Raw genomic sequence first — 18,210 nt, forward strand, 5'->3', positions numbered from 1 at the left:
TATTGAGGATTAGGGTACATACAAGATCATTAAGTCCCACAAGGGGCTCAGAGTCTAATCAATCAATCATTCAATTGTATTTATTTTGTTTTGTTATTTATTTTGTTGATTTACTGAGCGCTTACTGTGTGCAGAGCACTGTACTAAGCGCTTGGGAAGTCCAAGTTGGCAACATATAGAGACGATCCCTACCCAACAGTGGGCTCACAGTCTAGAAGGGGGAGACAGAGAACAAAACCAAACATATTAACAAAGTAAAATAAACAGAATAGATAGGTACAATCAATCAATCATATTTACGGAGCGCTTACTGTGTGCAGAGCACTGTACTAAGCGCTTGGGAAGTACAAGTTGGCAACATATAGAGACAGTCCCTACCCAACAGTGGGCTCACACTCTAGAAGGGGGAGACAGAGAACAAAACCAAACATACTAACAAAATAAAGTAAATAGAATAGATATGTACAAGTAAAATAAATTAATAGAGTAATAAATATGTACAAATATATATATATATATATATATATACAGGCGAGTCTAAGTAGAAAGGAGCCCAGGTATCAAATCCCCATTTTGCAGATAAGGGAACTGAGACACAGAGAATTGAAGTGACTGGCCCAAGGTCACACACAGCAGACAAGTGGCGGAGCCGGGATTCGAACCCAGATCCTCCGACTCCCTAGAATCGGGCTTTTCCCACCAGGCCATGCTCCCTGCCCACCGTGACTTTACAGTCGGAGAAAGTCAATCGGCAGATCTGGTCTTTGGACCCTTGCTTTCGGATCATCGGTCATTCCAGGAGCGCTCTAGTCCCTCCCGGCCCCCAATCAATCAATCAATCAATCAATCGTATTTATTGAGCGCTTACTGTGTGCAGAGCACTGTACTAAGCGCTTGGGAAGTACAAGTTGGCAGCATATAGAGACGGTCCCTACCCAACAGCCCCCAGAAAAGCCCCGGGCACCGAGAGAAATTTCATCCTTGAGAAGCAGCGCGACTCAGTGGAAACCCCCCGGGCTTGGCAGTTGGAGGACATGGGTTCTAATCCCGGCTCTGCCACTTGTCTGCTGTGTGACCTTGGGCAAGTCACTTCACTTCTCTGGGCCTCAGTTACGTCATCTGTAATATGTTGAATAAGACTGTAAGCCCTGTGAGGGACAGGGACTGTCCAACCCAACTTCTCTGGGCCTCAGTTACCTCATCTGTAAAATGGGGATGAAGACTGTGAGCCCCCCGTGGGACAAACTGATCACCTTGTAACCTCCCCAGCGCTTAGAACAGTGCTTTGCACATAGTAAGCGCTTCATAAATGCCATTATTATCATTATTATTCTCTGTGCCTCAGTTCCCTCATCTGCAAAATGGGGATTAAAAGTGTGACCCCCATGTGGGACCAACTGATTACCTTATATCTACTCCAGTGCTCAGAACAATGCTTGGCACATAGTAAGCACAGCACCTGTATATATGTTTGTACATATTTATTACTCTATTTATTTTACTTGTACATATTTATTCGATTTATTTTATTTTAATATGTTTTGTTTTGCTGTCTGTCTCCCCCTTCTAGACTGTGAGCCCGTTGTTGGGTAGGGACCGTCTCTAGATGTTGCCGACTTGTACTGCCCAAGCGCTTAGTACAGTGCCCTGTACACAGTAAGCGCTCAATAAATATGATTGAATGAATGAATGAGTGAACGAGCCCGTTGTTGGGTAGGGACCATCTCTCTCTATATGTTGCCAATTTGTACTTCCCAAGCGCGTAGTACAGTGCTCTGCACACAGTAAGCACTCAATAAATATGATTGATGATGATGATGATGATATGTTGCCGACTTGTACTTCCCAAGCGCTTAGTACAGTGCTCTGCACACAGTAAGCGCTCGATAAATACGATTGAATGAATGAATGAATGAATGAATGAGCCCGTTGTTGGGTAGGGACCATCTCTCTATGTTGCCAACTTGTACTTCCCAAGCGATTAGTACAGTGCTCTGCACACAGTAAGCGCTCAATAAATACCACTGAATGAATAGAAGGAATGAATGAATCTATCAAATGGGGATGAAGACTGTGAGCCCCACGTGAGACTGTGAGCCCGCTGCTGGGTAGGGACTGTCTCTATACGTTGCCAACTTGTACTTCCCAAGCGCTTAGTACAGTGCTCTGCACACAGTAAGCCCTCAATAAATACGATTGATTGATTGATTGACTGACAACCTGATCACCTTGCATCCCCCCCGGCGCTTAGAACGGAGCTTCGCACATAGTAAGCGCTTAACCAATGGGTAGCGACCGTCTCTATATGTTGCCAATTTGTACTTCCCAAGCGCTCAGTACAGTGCTCTGCACATAGTAAGCGCTCAATAAATACGATTGATGATGATGATGATGATGATTATCATTAAATACGACTGACTGCGCTGTAGTTTGGGCGAGGAGGAAACCATTCCTCTTCCCTTCCACCCGCCCCGAACGCCTCTCCGGAGCGCGCCAACCCTGAGACCGAAGAGCAGGAAATCCACCTCCGGGGCCCGATTCACCTTCCCGGATCCAGAGCGATCATCGTCCCTCAATCAATCAATCAATCAATCGTATTTATTGAGCGCTTACTATGTGCAGAGCACTGTACTAAGCGCTTGGGAAGGACAAATTGGCATCACATAGAGACAGTCCCTACCCAACAGTGGGCTCACAGTCTAAAAGGGGGAGACAGAGAACAGAACCAAACATACCAACAAAATAAAATAAGTAGGATAGAAATGTACAAGTAAAATAAATAAATAAATAGAGTAATAAATATGTACAACCATATATACATATATACAGGTGCTGTGGGGAAGGGAAGGAGGTAAGACGGGGGGATGGAGAGGGGGACGAGGGGGAGAGGAAAGAAGGGGCTCAGTCTGGGAAGGCCTCCTGGAGGAGGTGAGCTCTCAGCAGGGCCTTGAAGGGAGGAAGAGAGCGAGCTTGGCGGATGGGCAGAGGGATTGGGGGCATTCCAGGCCCGGGCCCTCGATCCCTACCTTGTCCAGCCTCTCCAGAGGAATCCTTTCTTCGGATTTCCCCCGCGCCGCCTGTTTCTCCTCCAGGCACTTGGCCAGATGCTGGCACATCTCGGCGGTGGCGGCCAACGTCCTCCGCAGCTGATGGGTCTCGTCGGTCAGCGAGCGGCACAGGACCTCGCTGGTGGCTTGGACTTTCTCCTTCTCCGCCAGGCTCCTCTGCAGCAGCAGGATCTCCCGGTCGCGCTCATGCTGGGGCCGCGCGACGATCTTCTGCATCTCTCGGTCTTTCTCGTCCAGCTGCCGCTTCAGCTTCTGAACCTCCTGGAGGGGAAACCAAAACGGGCATTCGATTAAAGGAAACCGCTGTCACTTCCTCCTCCTCCTCCTCCTCCTCGCCGGCGATCCGAACCACGAGCAACGGCAGGCGACGTAAAAATAACCCCGAAGTCCCCCCCTCCGGGCCGGGCCTCTTCGAGAGCTCGGGTCTGAGGTTGCCACCGTCATTACCAGACCCACACACTCATAGCGAAGTCCTCCGGGTCCCTTTCCTTATTAACTGCGGACTTTTTCGGCCCTCCGCGGCCTGCTCCGAAACCCCGTTTCTACATTTGATTTTCGTGAGTAAGAGTGAGTTTTGTTGGGTTTTTTTTTTTTTTTTTAACCTTTTGCATCATCAGACGTCGGAACTTCGGGCGGCGGGACAGCTGGCAATTTTACCCGGCCACAGGGAAGTCCTCGTTTGACTCTGACGGGGCAGGCCCGTCTCCCCGGGGCCTGATGCTTCTGGCCGTTTATGTCGTTTTAGAGCGATCCTTCGACTTCGAGGCGGCCCCTGAAAGGGACTGGCAGAGAAACCTGAGCTCTGCCGGGGTGCCGGTACCCCCCAAACCGTGCTGTGACTCCGGCAGCTCAGCCCTCAGAGTGGGTGATCCCCGAGAGGAACCCATCCGCATCCAATTCTGGCCATTTTACAGCTCGCCGGGATAAGGTGAGCAAGGAACGAACAACGCGGAGTTGGGATGAATCAGTCCTCCTTTCTAGTAACATCGGCGGGAACGGGTTTGGAAGAGGCTGAAGCGCCTGAAGGAAATGAGATTTCTGAATGCCCCCTGAATTTCCCGTACCCGTTCTACCTCGGTCGCCTCTTACCCCGGGAAAACCCGAGAACGGGGCTGGGATCGTATTTTCCGTACCGCTTCTTCAAAACCACGCAGGCCGGAGTCACTACCACCGAATTGGAGAACTCATTCATCAGGCGGTGATTTCGTCGACTTCGAAAAATCACCCCGTTCCTCGGACTCGGATCTTCCCAGTGTACGCCCTTAGAACCGATCTTAGAGGCCGATTCCTCTTTGATCCAGAAAGATCCCGGAACCGTCTCAACTCCCTTGCTCCTGTCCAGTCAATCGTTCGATCCCTGGGATACGCGTTCAGACGGGATATATTCATTCAATCGTATTTACTTTGATATACTTTGAAATATACTTCGGATGTACTTTGAAATGCCTAGGACTGCATGTACTGTGAGCCCGTTGTTGGGTGGGGACTGTCTCTACGTTCATTCATTCATTCAATCATATTTATTGAGCGCTTACTGTGTGCAGAGCACTGGACTAATCAATCAATCATATTTATTGAGCGCTTACTATGTGCAGAGCACTGTACTAAGCGCTTGGGAAGTACAAGTCGGCAACATATAGAGACAGTCCCTACCCAACGGTGGGCTCACAGTCTCACAGTCTCCATTTTTCCCCAGAAGAAATAATAATAATAATAATAATAATGGCATTTATTAAGCGCTCACGCTTGGGAAGTACAAGTAGGCAACATATAGAGACGGTCCCTATGTGTTGCCGACTCGTACTTCCCAAGCGCTTAGTCCAGTGCTCTGCACGCTGTAAGCGCTCCATATTCATTCATTCATTCAATCATATTTATTGAACGTTTCCTGTGTGCGGAGCACCAGACTAAGCGCTTGGGAAGTCCAAGTTGGCAACACATAGAGACGGTCCCTACCCAACAACGGGCTCACAGTCTAGAAGGGGGAATAAATACGATCAATAAATACGGCTGAATGTGCACGTGCCAGTCAAAAAGAAAGAGTCTTCACCTAATATAGTTTAATGACCCTAATCGAAAGACTTAATTTGGAGATGTCCATTGGGATGAACAGGAGACGGTACAGAGAAAGGGCATCCAAACAAACTAAATTCTTCTGAAGGAAAAAAAATGTGTATTCGTAGAGGAGTATAGCCAGTAATCGACGGTGGGAAAGACCACTTATGACTGGCTGATGGTAGGCTCCAGCTCTGGGACTCGAACCCAGGGAGGGGAACGGGTACAGAATAGAAAACCCCAAACTCAAAATATCCCACCGACCGCCTCTAAAGTAGGCAAATTCTTTTTTATTGGGTGTCCTATGATCGAGGGCGAAGTTGTTCGTTTTCGTTTTTAAGTGAGCAGTCCAATAAAAACAGATTTGGTCAATACTAGATAGCAAATCCTTTCCGTCTGGCACCGCTGAACCACATTGGTCTGCTTCTCCCCGTCCCTTCCCCGCCTCCATTCTCTCCGCCCCTCTCAAGTTGGTAACTCGTACTTCCCAAGCGCTTAGTACACTGCTCTGCACACAGTAAGCGCTCAGTAAATACGATTGAATGAAGGAATGAATGCACAGATGATAATTATGGTCTTTGTGAAGCGCTTACTAGCCCACTGTTGGGTAGGGACTGTCTCTATATGTTGCCAACTTGTACTTCCCAAGCAATTAGTACAGTGCTCTGCACACAGTAAGCGCTCAATAAATACGATTGATTGATTGATTGCAAGGCACTGTACTAGACGTTGGGGTGAATACAAGCAGATTGGGTTGGCCACAACCCCTGTCCCGCATGGGGCTCACAGTCTTGATCCCCATTTTACAGTAACGGAGGCCCAGAGCCGCGAAGTGACCTGCCCAAGGTCACACAGCAGAGAATAATAATATAATAATTTTGGTATTTGTTAAGCGCTTACTATGTGCAAAGCACTGTTCTAAGCGCTGGGGAGGATACAAGGTGATCAGGCTGTCCCGTGTGGGACTCGCAATCTGAAACCCCATTTTACAGATGAGGTAACGGAGGCCCAGAGAAGTGAAGTGACTTGCCCAGAGTCACACAGCTGACGAGTGGCAGAGCCGGGATTTGAACCCATGACCTCTGACTCCCAAGCCTGGGCTCTTTCCACTGAGCCACGTTGCTTGATTAGAACCCATGCCCTTCTGATCCCCTGGCCCGGGCTCTAGCCACTAGGCCGTGCGGCTTCTCTATGAAGCCCTGTAGCCAGTAAATCATCAGTGGCATTTATTGAGCACTTACTGTGCGCATTGCCCTAAGGGCTTGGGAGCGTCCAATAGAGTGCATAGACATGATCCCTGCCCTCAAGAAGCTTACAGTGTTAAGCGCTTAGTACAGTGCTCTGCACACAGTAAGCGCTCAATAAATACGATTGATTGATTGATTACAACCCAGTGGGGGGGGACAGACATTAAATGAGACAAATGGATTTAGTTCTAAGTAATCCAGATATAATACTAATAATATAATAATATGTAATATGTAATAATATGTAATTGTAATATGTAATAATATGTAAATATATGTAATAATATGTAATATGTATATTAATATAAATATAATATAATATAATATAATAATATGTGTTGCCAATTTGTACTTCCCAAGCGCTTAGTACAGTGCTCTGCACATAGTAAGCGCTCAATAAATACGATTGATGATGATGATGATGATGATATAATAACAGCATTTATTAAGCGCTTACTATGTGTAAAGCACTGTTCTAAGCGCTGGGGAGATTACAAGGTGATCAGGTTGTCCCACGGGGGGCTCACAGTCTTAATCCCCATTTTACAGATGAGGTAACCAAGGCCCAGAGAAGTGAAGTGCCTTGCCCAAAGTCACACAGCTGATAATTGGAGGAGCCAGGATTTGAACCCATGGCCTCTGACTCCAAAGCCCGGGCTCTTTCCAATGAGCCACGCTCATTGCCACGCAGATATAAGTTGATTCGCTGTATTTAAGGATTATCTGGAGGGAAATCCCATCTATTCTGCCATCTTTCATTGGAGTCACTGAAACAGACGTCAAATCGGTTGTCTTAATCAATCGTATTTATTGAGCGCTTACTGTGTGCAGAGCACTGAACTAAGTGCTTGGGAAGTCCAAGTTGGCAACATATAGATAGGGTCCCTACCCAACAGCAGGCTCACAGTCTAAAAGGGGGAGACAGACAACAAAACAAAACATATTAACAAAATAGAATAGATATGTACAAGTAAAATAGAGTAATAAATACGTACAAACATATATACATATATACAGGTGATTTACATATAAGTCACTCAGGAAAGGAGGGGATGGGATTGGGAGGAGAGGAGAGCCACACAGGGTCTTAAGCTTTATCCCTCCAATCCTGCCGTCTACATTCATTCAATCGTATTTATTGAGCGCTTACTGTGTGCAGAGCACTGTACTAAGCGCTTGGGAAATACAAGTTGGCAACATATAGAGACGGTCCCTACACAGTCAATCGTATTTATTAAGTACTTGCTCAGTGCAGAGTACTTCGGAGGGGAATAATAGTGATGGCATTTGTTAAGCACTTACTATGTGCTACGCTCTGTTCTAAGCACTGGGGGAATACAAGGTAATCAGGTTGTCCCGCATGGGGCTAACAGTCTTAATCCTCATTTTTCAGATGAGGCCCAGGGAAGTGAAGTGGCTTGCCCAAAGTCACACAGCAGACAAGTGGCGGAGCCAGGATTAGAACCCATGACCTCTGATTCCTAAGCCCATACTCTTTCCACTGAGCCACACTGCTTCTCTGGTTTCAAGACCTAAATCGAATGTTTCGAGTTAGGAGATGTGATCCCTGCCCTCAAGGTGTTTATAATAATAATAATAATAATAATAGCATTTATTAAGCGCTTACTATGTGCAAAGCACTGTTCTAAGCGCTGAGGAGGTTACAAGGTGATCAGGTTGTCCCATGGGGGGCTCATTTTACAGATGGGGTAACTGAGGCCCACAGAAGTCAAGTGCCTTGCCCAAAGTCACACAGCTGACAATTGGCGGAGCCGGGATTTGAACCCATGACCTCTGACTCCAAAGCCCGGGCTCTTTCCACTGAGCCACGCTGCTTCTAATCCAGTAAAGAGGCCTGATACCAAAATAAAATACAGGTAGCCTTCCTCTCCCCCTCGTCCCCGTCTCCATCCCCCCGATCTTACTCCTTCCCTTCCCCACAGCACCTGTATATATGTATATATGTTTGTACATATTTATTACTCTATTTATTTTACTTGTACATATCTATTCTATTTATTTTATTTTGTTAGTATGTTTGGTTTTGTTCTCTGTCTCCCCCTTTTAGACTGTGAGCCCACTGTTGGGTAGGGACTGTCTCTAGATGTTGCCAATTTGTACTTCCCAAGCGCTTAGTACAGTGCTCTGCACATAGTAAGTGCTCAATAAATACGATTGATGATGATGATGATGAGGAGGAGGTAGGGAGAGACAACTGATTTAAGCTCACTGTGGGCAGGGAACACATCAATCAACTGTCCTATCGTGCGCTCCCAAGTGCTTAGTACAGTGTTCTGCACACAGTAAGAGCTCAAGAAATGTGACTGATTGAAAGCTAGGTTCTGAAATGGGATTTTTTGGGGGAGGGTGGACAGGAAATACATCAGTCTGTGCTTTAGGACTGGAGAATTCCAAAATTCGGACTCGCAGAGAAAATAGAAACACAAACAATCGATCAGAAATGTGTCTTTTGTGGGGGGAAATGGGCCTTCACCCGACACCCACCCACGCTTGGCAATTCATTCATTCATTCAATCGTATTTATTGGGCACTTACTGTGTGCAAAGCACTACACTACGCACTTCCACCCCCCCACAGGCCCCATTGGCTGCCCCGGATCATCAGTACGAGGAGAGAACTTCATTCATTTATTCAATTGTATTTATTGAGCGCTTACTGTGAGCAGAGCACTGTACTAAGCACTTGGGAAGTACAAGTTGGCAACGTATAGGAGCATTCGTCCGGGCCCCGGGGAACCGCAGAACGAAAAATAAAAAAGAACCCAAAAAGGGAATAGGAAGCCTTTTTGAGAATAAAAGGGAAGGATGGAGTCACAGGGCATTTCCGAACGGGGACTGGTATCTTGAAGGGAAGGGAAGAAAAAAGGAGAAACTGACTGGTCTGGGTGAAGAGAATGAGAAAGGAGAGCTTCATTCATTCGTTCACTCACTCAATCATATTTATTGAGCGCTTTCCTGTGCGCAGAGCACTGGACTAAGCGCCTGGGAAGTCCAAGTCGGCGACATAGAGAGACGGTCCCTACCCAACAGCGGGCTCACAGTCTAGAAGGGGGAGACGGACAACAGGACAAAATGTGTAGACCGGGGTCAAAATCGTCAGAATAAATAGAATTACAGCTAGACGCACATCATTAACAAAATAAATAGAATAGTAAATATGTACGAGTAAAATAAATAGAGTAATAAATCAGTACAAATATATATACAAGTGCTGTGGGGAGGGGAAGGAGGTAGGGGCGATGGGGAGGAGGAGAGTTCACTCCAGTTCTTACTCATCTTATTCTATCGGCCTCCCTCGGACCAGGGGCAGATTTGATCTTTCAAATATAGATTGCAATCAATAAATTTCCCTCATCCCAAAGGGCCACTCTCTCCCCTCAGGCATTTTCCCACCCTTTCTAAAACTTCTTAATACAGGCCTACTCAATGGGAAACTCCATTATTTACCCGGTGATCTCATCCTGACGTTTGTACCTCTGGTTTCCCCTATTTGTAAATAGTTGAGGGCGGCCTGCTTTTTTCATTCATTCATTCATTCAATTGGATTTATTGAGCGCTTACTGTGTGCACAGCACTGTACTAAGCGCTTGGGAAGTCCAAGTTGGCAACATATAATAATAATAATAATAGCATTTATTAAGCACTTACTACGTGCAAAGCACTGTTCTAAGCTTGGGAGGTTACAAGGTGATCAGGTTGTCCCATGGGGGCTCACAGTCTTAATCCCCATTTTCCAGATGAGGGGACTGAGGCCCAGAGAAGTGAAGTGACTTGCCCAAAGTCACACAGCTGACGGTCACAAAGAGACGGTTGAATTGTAATAATAATAATAACGGCATTTATTAAGCGCTTACTATGTGCAAAGCTTTGATCTAAGCTTGGGAAGTACAAGTGGGCAACATATAGAGACGGCTGAATTGTAATAATAATAATGGCATTTATTAAGCGCTTACTATATGCCAAGCACTGTTCTAAGCGCTGGGGAGGTTACAAGGTGATCAGGTTGTCCCATGGGGGGGCTCAGTCTTCATCCCCATTTTCCAGATGAGGTAACTGAGGCCCAGAGAAGTTAAGTGACTTGCCCAAAGTCACACAGCTGACAAGCGGTGAAGCCGGGATTCGAACCCATGACCTCTGACTCCAAAGCCTGGGCTCTTTCCACTGAGCCACGCTGTTTCTCTAAGTCCTGCTTGTAATAATAATAATAATAATGATGGCATTTATTAAGCACTTACTATGTGCAAAGCACTAAGCGCTGGGGAGGTTACAAGGTGATCAGGTTGTCCCATGGGGGGCTCAGTCTTCATCCCCATTTTCCAGATGAGGTAACTGAGGCCCAGAGAAGTGAAGTGAGTTGCCCAAAGTCACACAGCTGACAAGCGGTGAAGCCGGGATTCGAACCCATGACCTCTGACTCCAAAGCCTGGGCTCTTTCCACTGAGCCACACTGCTTCTCTAAGTCCTGCTTGTAAGTCCTCAGAGGGCAGGGGCCGGGTCTTTCGGTCCTCCCTCACTCCTCCAGGTCTTCCAGGCGGGGTCGGGAGCAACAGAGAAGCAGCGTGGCTTGGGCAAGTCACTTAACTTCTCGGAGCCTCAGTTACCTCATCTGTAAAATGGGGATGATGACTGTGAGCCCCACATGGGACAACCTGATCACCTTGTATCCCCCCAGCGCTTAGAACAGTGTTTTGCACATAGTAAGCACTTAACAAATGTCATTATTATTATTCATTCATTTAATCGTATTTATTGAGAGCTTACTGTGTGCAGAGCACTGTACTAAGCGCTTGGGAAGTCCAAGTTGCCAACATATAGAGACGGTCCCTACCCAACAGCAGGCTCACAGTCTAGAAGGGGGAGACAGGCAACAAAACAAAACATATTAACAAAATAAAATACATAGAATAGTAAATATATATTATTATTCTTCTCTGGGCCTCAGGTCCCTCATCTGGAAAATGGGGATGAAGACTGTGAGCCCCCCGTGGGACAACCTGATTACCTTGTATCTAAAAGAGCAAGCGGTTATGGTATTAAGTGTTGCTCTGTTATACTGTACTCTCGCTTAGCACAGTGCTCTACACCCAGGATCTGCTCAAATACAACTGATTGATCTGCGGGACTTTGGACAAGTCACTTCACTTCTCTGGGCCTCAGTTCCCTCGTCTGTAAAATGGGGATTAAGGCCCTATTGAGAGCTCACCTCCTCCAGGAGGCCTTCCCAAACTGAGCCCCCTCCTTCCTCTCCCCCTCCTCCCCGTCTCCATCCCCCCCGCCTTACCTCCTTCCCTTCCCCACAGCACCTGTATATATGGATATATGTTTGTACATATTTATTACTCTATTTATTTATTTTACTTGTACATATCTGTTCTATTTATTTTATTTTGTTAATAGGTTTTGTTTTGTTCTCTGTCTCCCCCTTCTAGACTGTGAGCCCACTGTTGGGTAGGGACCGTCTCTATATGTTGCCAACTTGGACTTCCCAAGCGCTTAGTACAGTGCTCTGCGCACAGTAAGTGCTCAATAAATACGATTGATTGATTGATTGATTGATTGATTAAGACTGTGAGCCCTGTGGGGAACAGGGATTGGGTCCAACCCGATTATTCTGCATCTAACCCAGCGCTGAAAACAGTGTTAGGCCACAGTAAGCGCTTAACATAATGATGGTATTTGTGAAGCGCTTACTATGTGCCAAGCACTGTTCTAAGTGCTGGAATAATAATAATAATTTTGGTATTTGTTCATTCATTGAATCGTATTGAGTGCTTACTGTGTGCAGAGCACTGTACTAAGCGTTGATTTGTTAAGCGCTTACTATGTGCCAAGCACTGGGGGAGATACAAGGCCATCAGGTTGTCCCAGATGGGGCTCACTGTCTTAATCCCCTTAATCTCTTAATCTTAATCCCTTAATCTTAATCTCTTTAATCAGTGGAAAGAGCCTGGGCTTTGGAGTCAGAAGTCATGGGTTCAAATCCCAGCTCTGCCAATTGTCAGAGTGTTAGAGTGTGAGCCCCACATGGGACAGGGACTGAATCCAATCCGACTGGACTGTATCCTCCCCGGGTTTTGTCCGATGCCTGGCACGTAATAAGCGCTTATCAAATACCTCTGTTGTTATTATTCATTCATTCATTCAATCGTATTTATTGAGCACTTACTGTGTGCAGAGCACTGTACTAAGCACTTGGGAAGTACAAGTTGGCAACGTAGAGAGACGGTCCCTCCCCAACAACGGGCTCACAGTCTAGAAGATTAATGACTCGGGTTCTTAGTCCAGTGCCTGTGAGCCCACTATTGGGTAGGGACTGTCTCTATATGTTGCCAATTTGTACTTCCCAAGCGCTTAGTACAGTGCTCTGCACACAGTAAGCGCTCAATAAATACAATTGATGATGATGATGATGATGCCTGGCACTTAGAGAAGCAGCATGGCTCAGTGGAAAGAGCCCGGGCTTTGGAGTAAGAGGTCATGGGTTCTAATGTCGGCTCTGCCAATTGTCAGCTGGGCCACTTCACTTCTCTGGGCCTCAGTTCCCTCATCTGGAAAATGGGGATGAAGACGGTGAGCCCCCTGTGGGACAACCTGATCACCTTGTAACCTCCACAGCGCTTAGAACAGTGCTTTGCACACAGTAAGCGCTTAATAAATGCCATCATTATTATTATTATTCTCTGAGCCTCAGTTACCTCATCTGTAAAATGGGGATGAAGACTGTGAGCCCCCCGTCGGACAACCTGATCACCTTGTAACCTCCCCAGCGCTTAGAACAGTGCTCTGCACATAGTAAGCACTTAATAAATGCCATTATTATTATTATATTATTATATTATATTATTATTATTATAGAGAAGCAGCGTGGCTCAATGGAAAGAGCACGGGTTTTGGAGTCAGAGGTCATGGGTTCAAATCCCGGCTCCACCAATTGTCAGATGTGTGACTCCAGGCAAGTCACTTCACTTCTCTGGGCTTCAGTTATTTCATCTGTAAAATGGCGATTAAGACTGTGACCCTCCTGTGGGACAACCTGATCACCTTGTAACCTCCCCAGCACTTAGAACAGTGCTCTGCACATAGTAAGCGCTTAATAAATGCCATTATTATTATTATTATTAAATCCCGGCTCTGCCAATTGTCAGCTGTGTGATTTTGGGCAAGTCACTTCACTTCTCTGCGCCTCAGTTCCCTCATCTATAAAATGGGGATTAAGACTCTGAGCCCCCCATGGGACAACCTGATCACCTTGTAACCTCCCCAGCACTTAGAACAGTGCTCTGCACACAGTAAGCACTCAATAAATACGATTGAATGAATAATAAATGCCATCATTATTATTATTAGCAAGCGGTCAGCAGGCACTATTATTATTGTTATTATTATTATTCATTTATTCAATCGTATTTACGTTGCCAACTTGTACTTCCCAAGCGCTCAGTTCAGTGCTCTGCACACAGTAAGCGCTCAATAAATACGACTGAATGAATGAATTTCTGGAGAGCTTACTGTGTGCAGGGCACTGGACTAAGCGCTTAATGATGCTGATCTTGTAGACTGTGAGCCCACTGTTGGGTAGGGACCGTCTCTATATGTTGCCAACTTGGACTTCCCAAGCGCTTAGTCCAGTGATCTGCACACAGTAAGCGCTCAATAAATACGACTGAATGAATGAGTGAACTTCCCAAGCGCTCAGTCCAGTGCTCTGCACACAGTACGCGCTCACTAAATACGACTGAATGAATGAATTTCTGGAGCGCTTACTGTGTGTGGGGCACTGGACTAAGCGCTTAATGGTGCTGATCTTCTAGACTGTGAGGACCGTCTCTATATGTTGCCAACTTGGACTTCCCAAGCGCTCAGTACAATCAATCAATCAATCGCATTTATTGAGCGCTTACTGTGTGCTGAGCACTGTACTAAGCACTTGGGAAGTCCAAGTTGGCAACATATAGAGACAGTCCCTACCCAACAGCGGGCTCACAGTCTAGAAGGGGGAGAGAGAGAACAAAATAAAACATATTAACAAAATAAAATAAATAGAATAGATATGTAGTACATATACATATCATATACATATATCATACATACACATACATATGTACATACAACAAAATAAAACACATTAGCAAAATAAAATAGAATAGATATGTAGTACACATACATATACATATCATATACATATCATATCATACGTACATATACATACATATGCACACATACAGCAAAATAAAACATATTAACAAAGTAAATAGAATAGATATGTAGTACATATGCATATACATATCATATACATATCATATCATACATACATATCCATACATATGTACACATACAACAAAATCAAACATATTAACAAAATAAAATAAATAGAATAGATCTGTAGCACATATCATATACATATCATATCATGCCTACATATCCATACAGATGTACACATACAGCAAAATAAAATAAATAGAATAGATATGTAGCACATATCATATACATATCATATCATGCCTACATATCCATACAGATGTACACATACAGCAAAATAAAATAAATAGAATAGATATGTAGATCATATACATATCATATCATGCCTACATATCCATACAGATGTACACATACAGCAAAATAAAACATTAACAAAATAAAATAAATAGAATAGATATGTAGTACATATACATATCATATACGTATCATATCACGCATACATATCCATACATATGTACACATACAACAAAATAAAACATATAAACAAAATAAAATAAATAGAATAGATATGTAGTACATATACATATCACATACACATATCATGCCTACATATCCATACATATGTACACATACAACAAAATAAAACATATAAACAAAATAAAATAAATAGAATAGATATGTAGTACATATACACATCATATACGTATCATATCACGCATACATATCCATACATATGTACACATACATACATACCATACACATATACATATGCATACATACACATATAGAATAGATATGTAGCACTGTATATATCTCTATATGTTGCCAACTTGTACCTCCCAAGCGCTTAGTACAGTGCTCTGCACACAGTAAGCGCTCAATCAATACGACTGAATGAATGAATGAATGGTGAATGAATGAATTATTACTCTATTTATTATTACTCTATTTATTTATTTATTTTACTTGTACCTATCTATTCTATTTATTTTATTTTGTTAGTATGCTTGGTTTTGTTCTCTGCCTCCCCCTTTTAGACTGTGAGCCCACTGTTGGGTAGGGACCGTCTCTGTATGTTGCCAACTTGTACTTCCCAAGCGCTTAGTCCAGTGCTCTGCACACAGGAAGCGCTCAATAAATACGATTGATGATGATGATGGTGGAGCTGGTTACCTGGGAGAGGAGATGCAGGCGGCGGTGGGGGTCGGGGTCCTCGGGTCCGGACGCAGCGTGTCGAGCAGCGTGTAGCGCCGGGGGGACCCCAGCGTCCGCCCCGCTCACGGAGCACATGGCGCCCGGGACAGAGCGTTCAGCGCAGGGCCCGACCGACACGCCGAACGACAACTTCCCCAGCCCCGCAGGCGCCGGCGCTCCTCATTGGACGGCGAAACATTGGGTGGGCGGGACCTGGGTGGGGCGGCGCTCCCGATTGGACGCGGAAACGTTCAGTGGGCGGGGCTTTGGAGGGGCTGCGCTCCTGATTGGACGGGAAAAAAAAGATGGGGTGGGCGGGGCCTGGGAGAGGGCGGCGCTCCTGATTGGACGGGGAAACATTGCGTGGGTGGGGCCTGGGAAGGGGAGGTGCTTCTGATTGGACGGGGCAAGAGAGGATGGGCGGGGCCTGAGAGGTGGTGACTCTCCTGATTGGACGGGGAAACATTGAATGGGCGGGGCCCGGGTGGGAGCGGCGCTCCTGATGATTGGACGGGGAAACGTTGAATGGGCGGGGCCTGGGTGGTGGCGGCGCTCCTGATTGGACGGGGAAAGCTGGGGTGGGAGGGGGGCCTGGGAGGGGGCGCTCCTGACTGGACGGGGAAAATTGAATGGGCGGGGCCTGGGTGGTGGCGGCGCTCCTGATTGGGCGGGGAAAGATGGGGTGGGAGGGGGCCTGGGTGGTGGCGGCGCTCCTGATTGGGCGGGGAAAGATGGGGTGGGGGGGGGCCTGGGAAGTGGCGGCGCTCCTGATTGGACTGGACAAGAGAGGGTGGGCGGGGCCTGGGAGGTGGGGCCGCTCCTGATTGGACCGGGAAGAGAGGGTGGGCGGGGCCGGAGGATGCGGTAGCGTTCCTGATTGGGCGCGGAAAGATGGAGTGGGCGGGGCCTAGATGGTGGTGGCGCTCCCGATTGGACGGGGAAGGAGGGGCGGACGGGGGTCTGAGAGGGTGGGCGGGGCCAGAGCAGGCGGCGGCGCTCCTGATTGGACGGGGAAGGATGGGGTGGGCGGGGCCTGGGAGGTGTAGGCCCTCCCGATTGGACGGGGAAGGACAGGGTGGGCGGGGCCTGGGATGTGGCGGTCCTGATTGGACGCGGAAGGATGGGGTGGGCGGGGACTGCAGGGAGAGGGCGGGGAGCGGGGCCTCGGTGACGTCACTGTGTGTGTGTGTGTGTGTGTGTGTGTGTGTGTGTGTGTGTGTGTATGAGTGACTGTGTGGCGGGCTGTGCGCATGTGCGGAGCGGGGCTTGGGTGTCACGAGCCTGGGGAGGGGAATAATAATAATAGTAATAATGGCATTTATTAAGCGCTTACTCTGTGCAAAGCACCGTTCTAAGCGCTGGGGAGGATACAAGGTGATCAGGGTGTCCCACTGGGGGGGGGGGGGAGGGGGCTCACAGTCTTCATCCCCATTTTACAGATTCATTCATTCAATCGTATTTATTGAGCGCTTTATTAAGCGCTTACTGTGTGCAAAGCACTGTATTAAGCGCTTGGGAAGTCCAAGTTGGCGACATATAGAGACAGTCCCTACCCAACAGTGGGCTCACAGTCTAGAAAGCAGTGTTCTAAGCGCTGGGGAGGTTACAAGGTGATCAGGTTGTCCCAGGGGGGGCTCACAGTCTTCATCCCCATTTTACAGATTCATTCATTCAATCGTATTTATTGAGCGCTTCCTGTGTGCAGAGCACTGTACTAAGCGCTTGGGAAGCCTAAGTTGGCAACATATAGAGACGGTCCCTACCCAACAACGGTCTCACAGTCTAGAAGGGGGAGACAGACAATAATAATAATAATGATGGTATTTATTAAGCGCTTACTATGTGCAAAGCACTGTTCTAAGCGCTGGGGAGGTTACAAGGCGATCAGGTTGTCCCGGGGGGGCTCACAGTCTTCATCCCCAACAAAACATATTAACAAAATGAAATAAGTAGAATAAATATGTACCAATAAGATGAGGTCACTAAGGCCCAGAGAAGTGAAGTGACTTGCCCAAAGTCACACAGCTGACAGTTGGCGGGGCTGGGATTTGAACCCATGACCTCTGACTCCAAAGCCCGGGCTCTTTCCACTGAGCCAGGCTGCTTCTGTGGGACACGGGGGGAGAGAGAGGGAGGGAGGGGGAGAGGGAAAGGGAGGGGGAGGGGGAGAGGGAAAGGGAGAGGGAGAGGGAGGGGGAGAGAGAAGGAAAGAGGGGGAGGGAGGGAGAGGGGGAGAGAGGGAAGGGCAGAGGGAAAGGGGGGAGAGAGGGAAAGGGAGAGGGAAAGAAGGGGGGAGAGAGGGAAAGGGAGAGGGAAAGAAGGGGGAGAGGACAAGGGAAGGGGAGAGGGAAAGGGGGAGGGAGAGGGAAAGGGAGAGGGAGAGAGGGAAGGGCAGAGGGAAAGGGGGGAGAGAGGGAAAGGGAGAGG

General features: G+C 46.9%; 1 protein-coding gene across 1 annotated transcript in view; it reads right to left on the reverse strand.

Moving 5' to 3' along the window:
* The window catches only part of TNIP2 (TNFAIP3 interacting protein 2), a 59,655-nt gene extending 43,780 nt beyond the window's left edge, over nucleotides 1–15,875 (reverse strand). Inside the window, exons 1-2 of the mRNA XM_038745524.1 lie at nucleotides 15,763–15,875; nucleotides 3,027–3,329 (exon numbers count right to left, since the gene is read on the reverse strand). Of these exons, the coding sequence (XP_038601452.1) occupies nucleotides 3,027–3,284 (258 nt within the window). The 5' untranslated portion in view covers nucleotides 3,285–3,329; nucleotides 15,763–15,875. The remainder of the gene's footprint in view (nucleotides 1–3,026; nucleotides 3,330–15,762) is intronic.
* Nucleotides 15,876–18,210: the final 2,335 nt, after the last annotated feature.

This window comes from Tachyglossus aculeatus, chromosome 4 (genome assembly GCF_015852505.1).
Source record: "Tachyglossus aculeatus isolate mTacAcu1 chromosome 4, mTacAcu1.pri, whole genome shotgun sequence".
Classification (NCBI taxonomy): domain Eukaryota; kingdom Metazoa; phylum Chordata; class Mammalia; order Monotremata; family Tachyglossidae; genus Tachyglossus; species Tachyglossus aculeatus.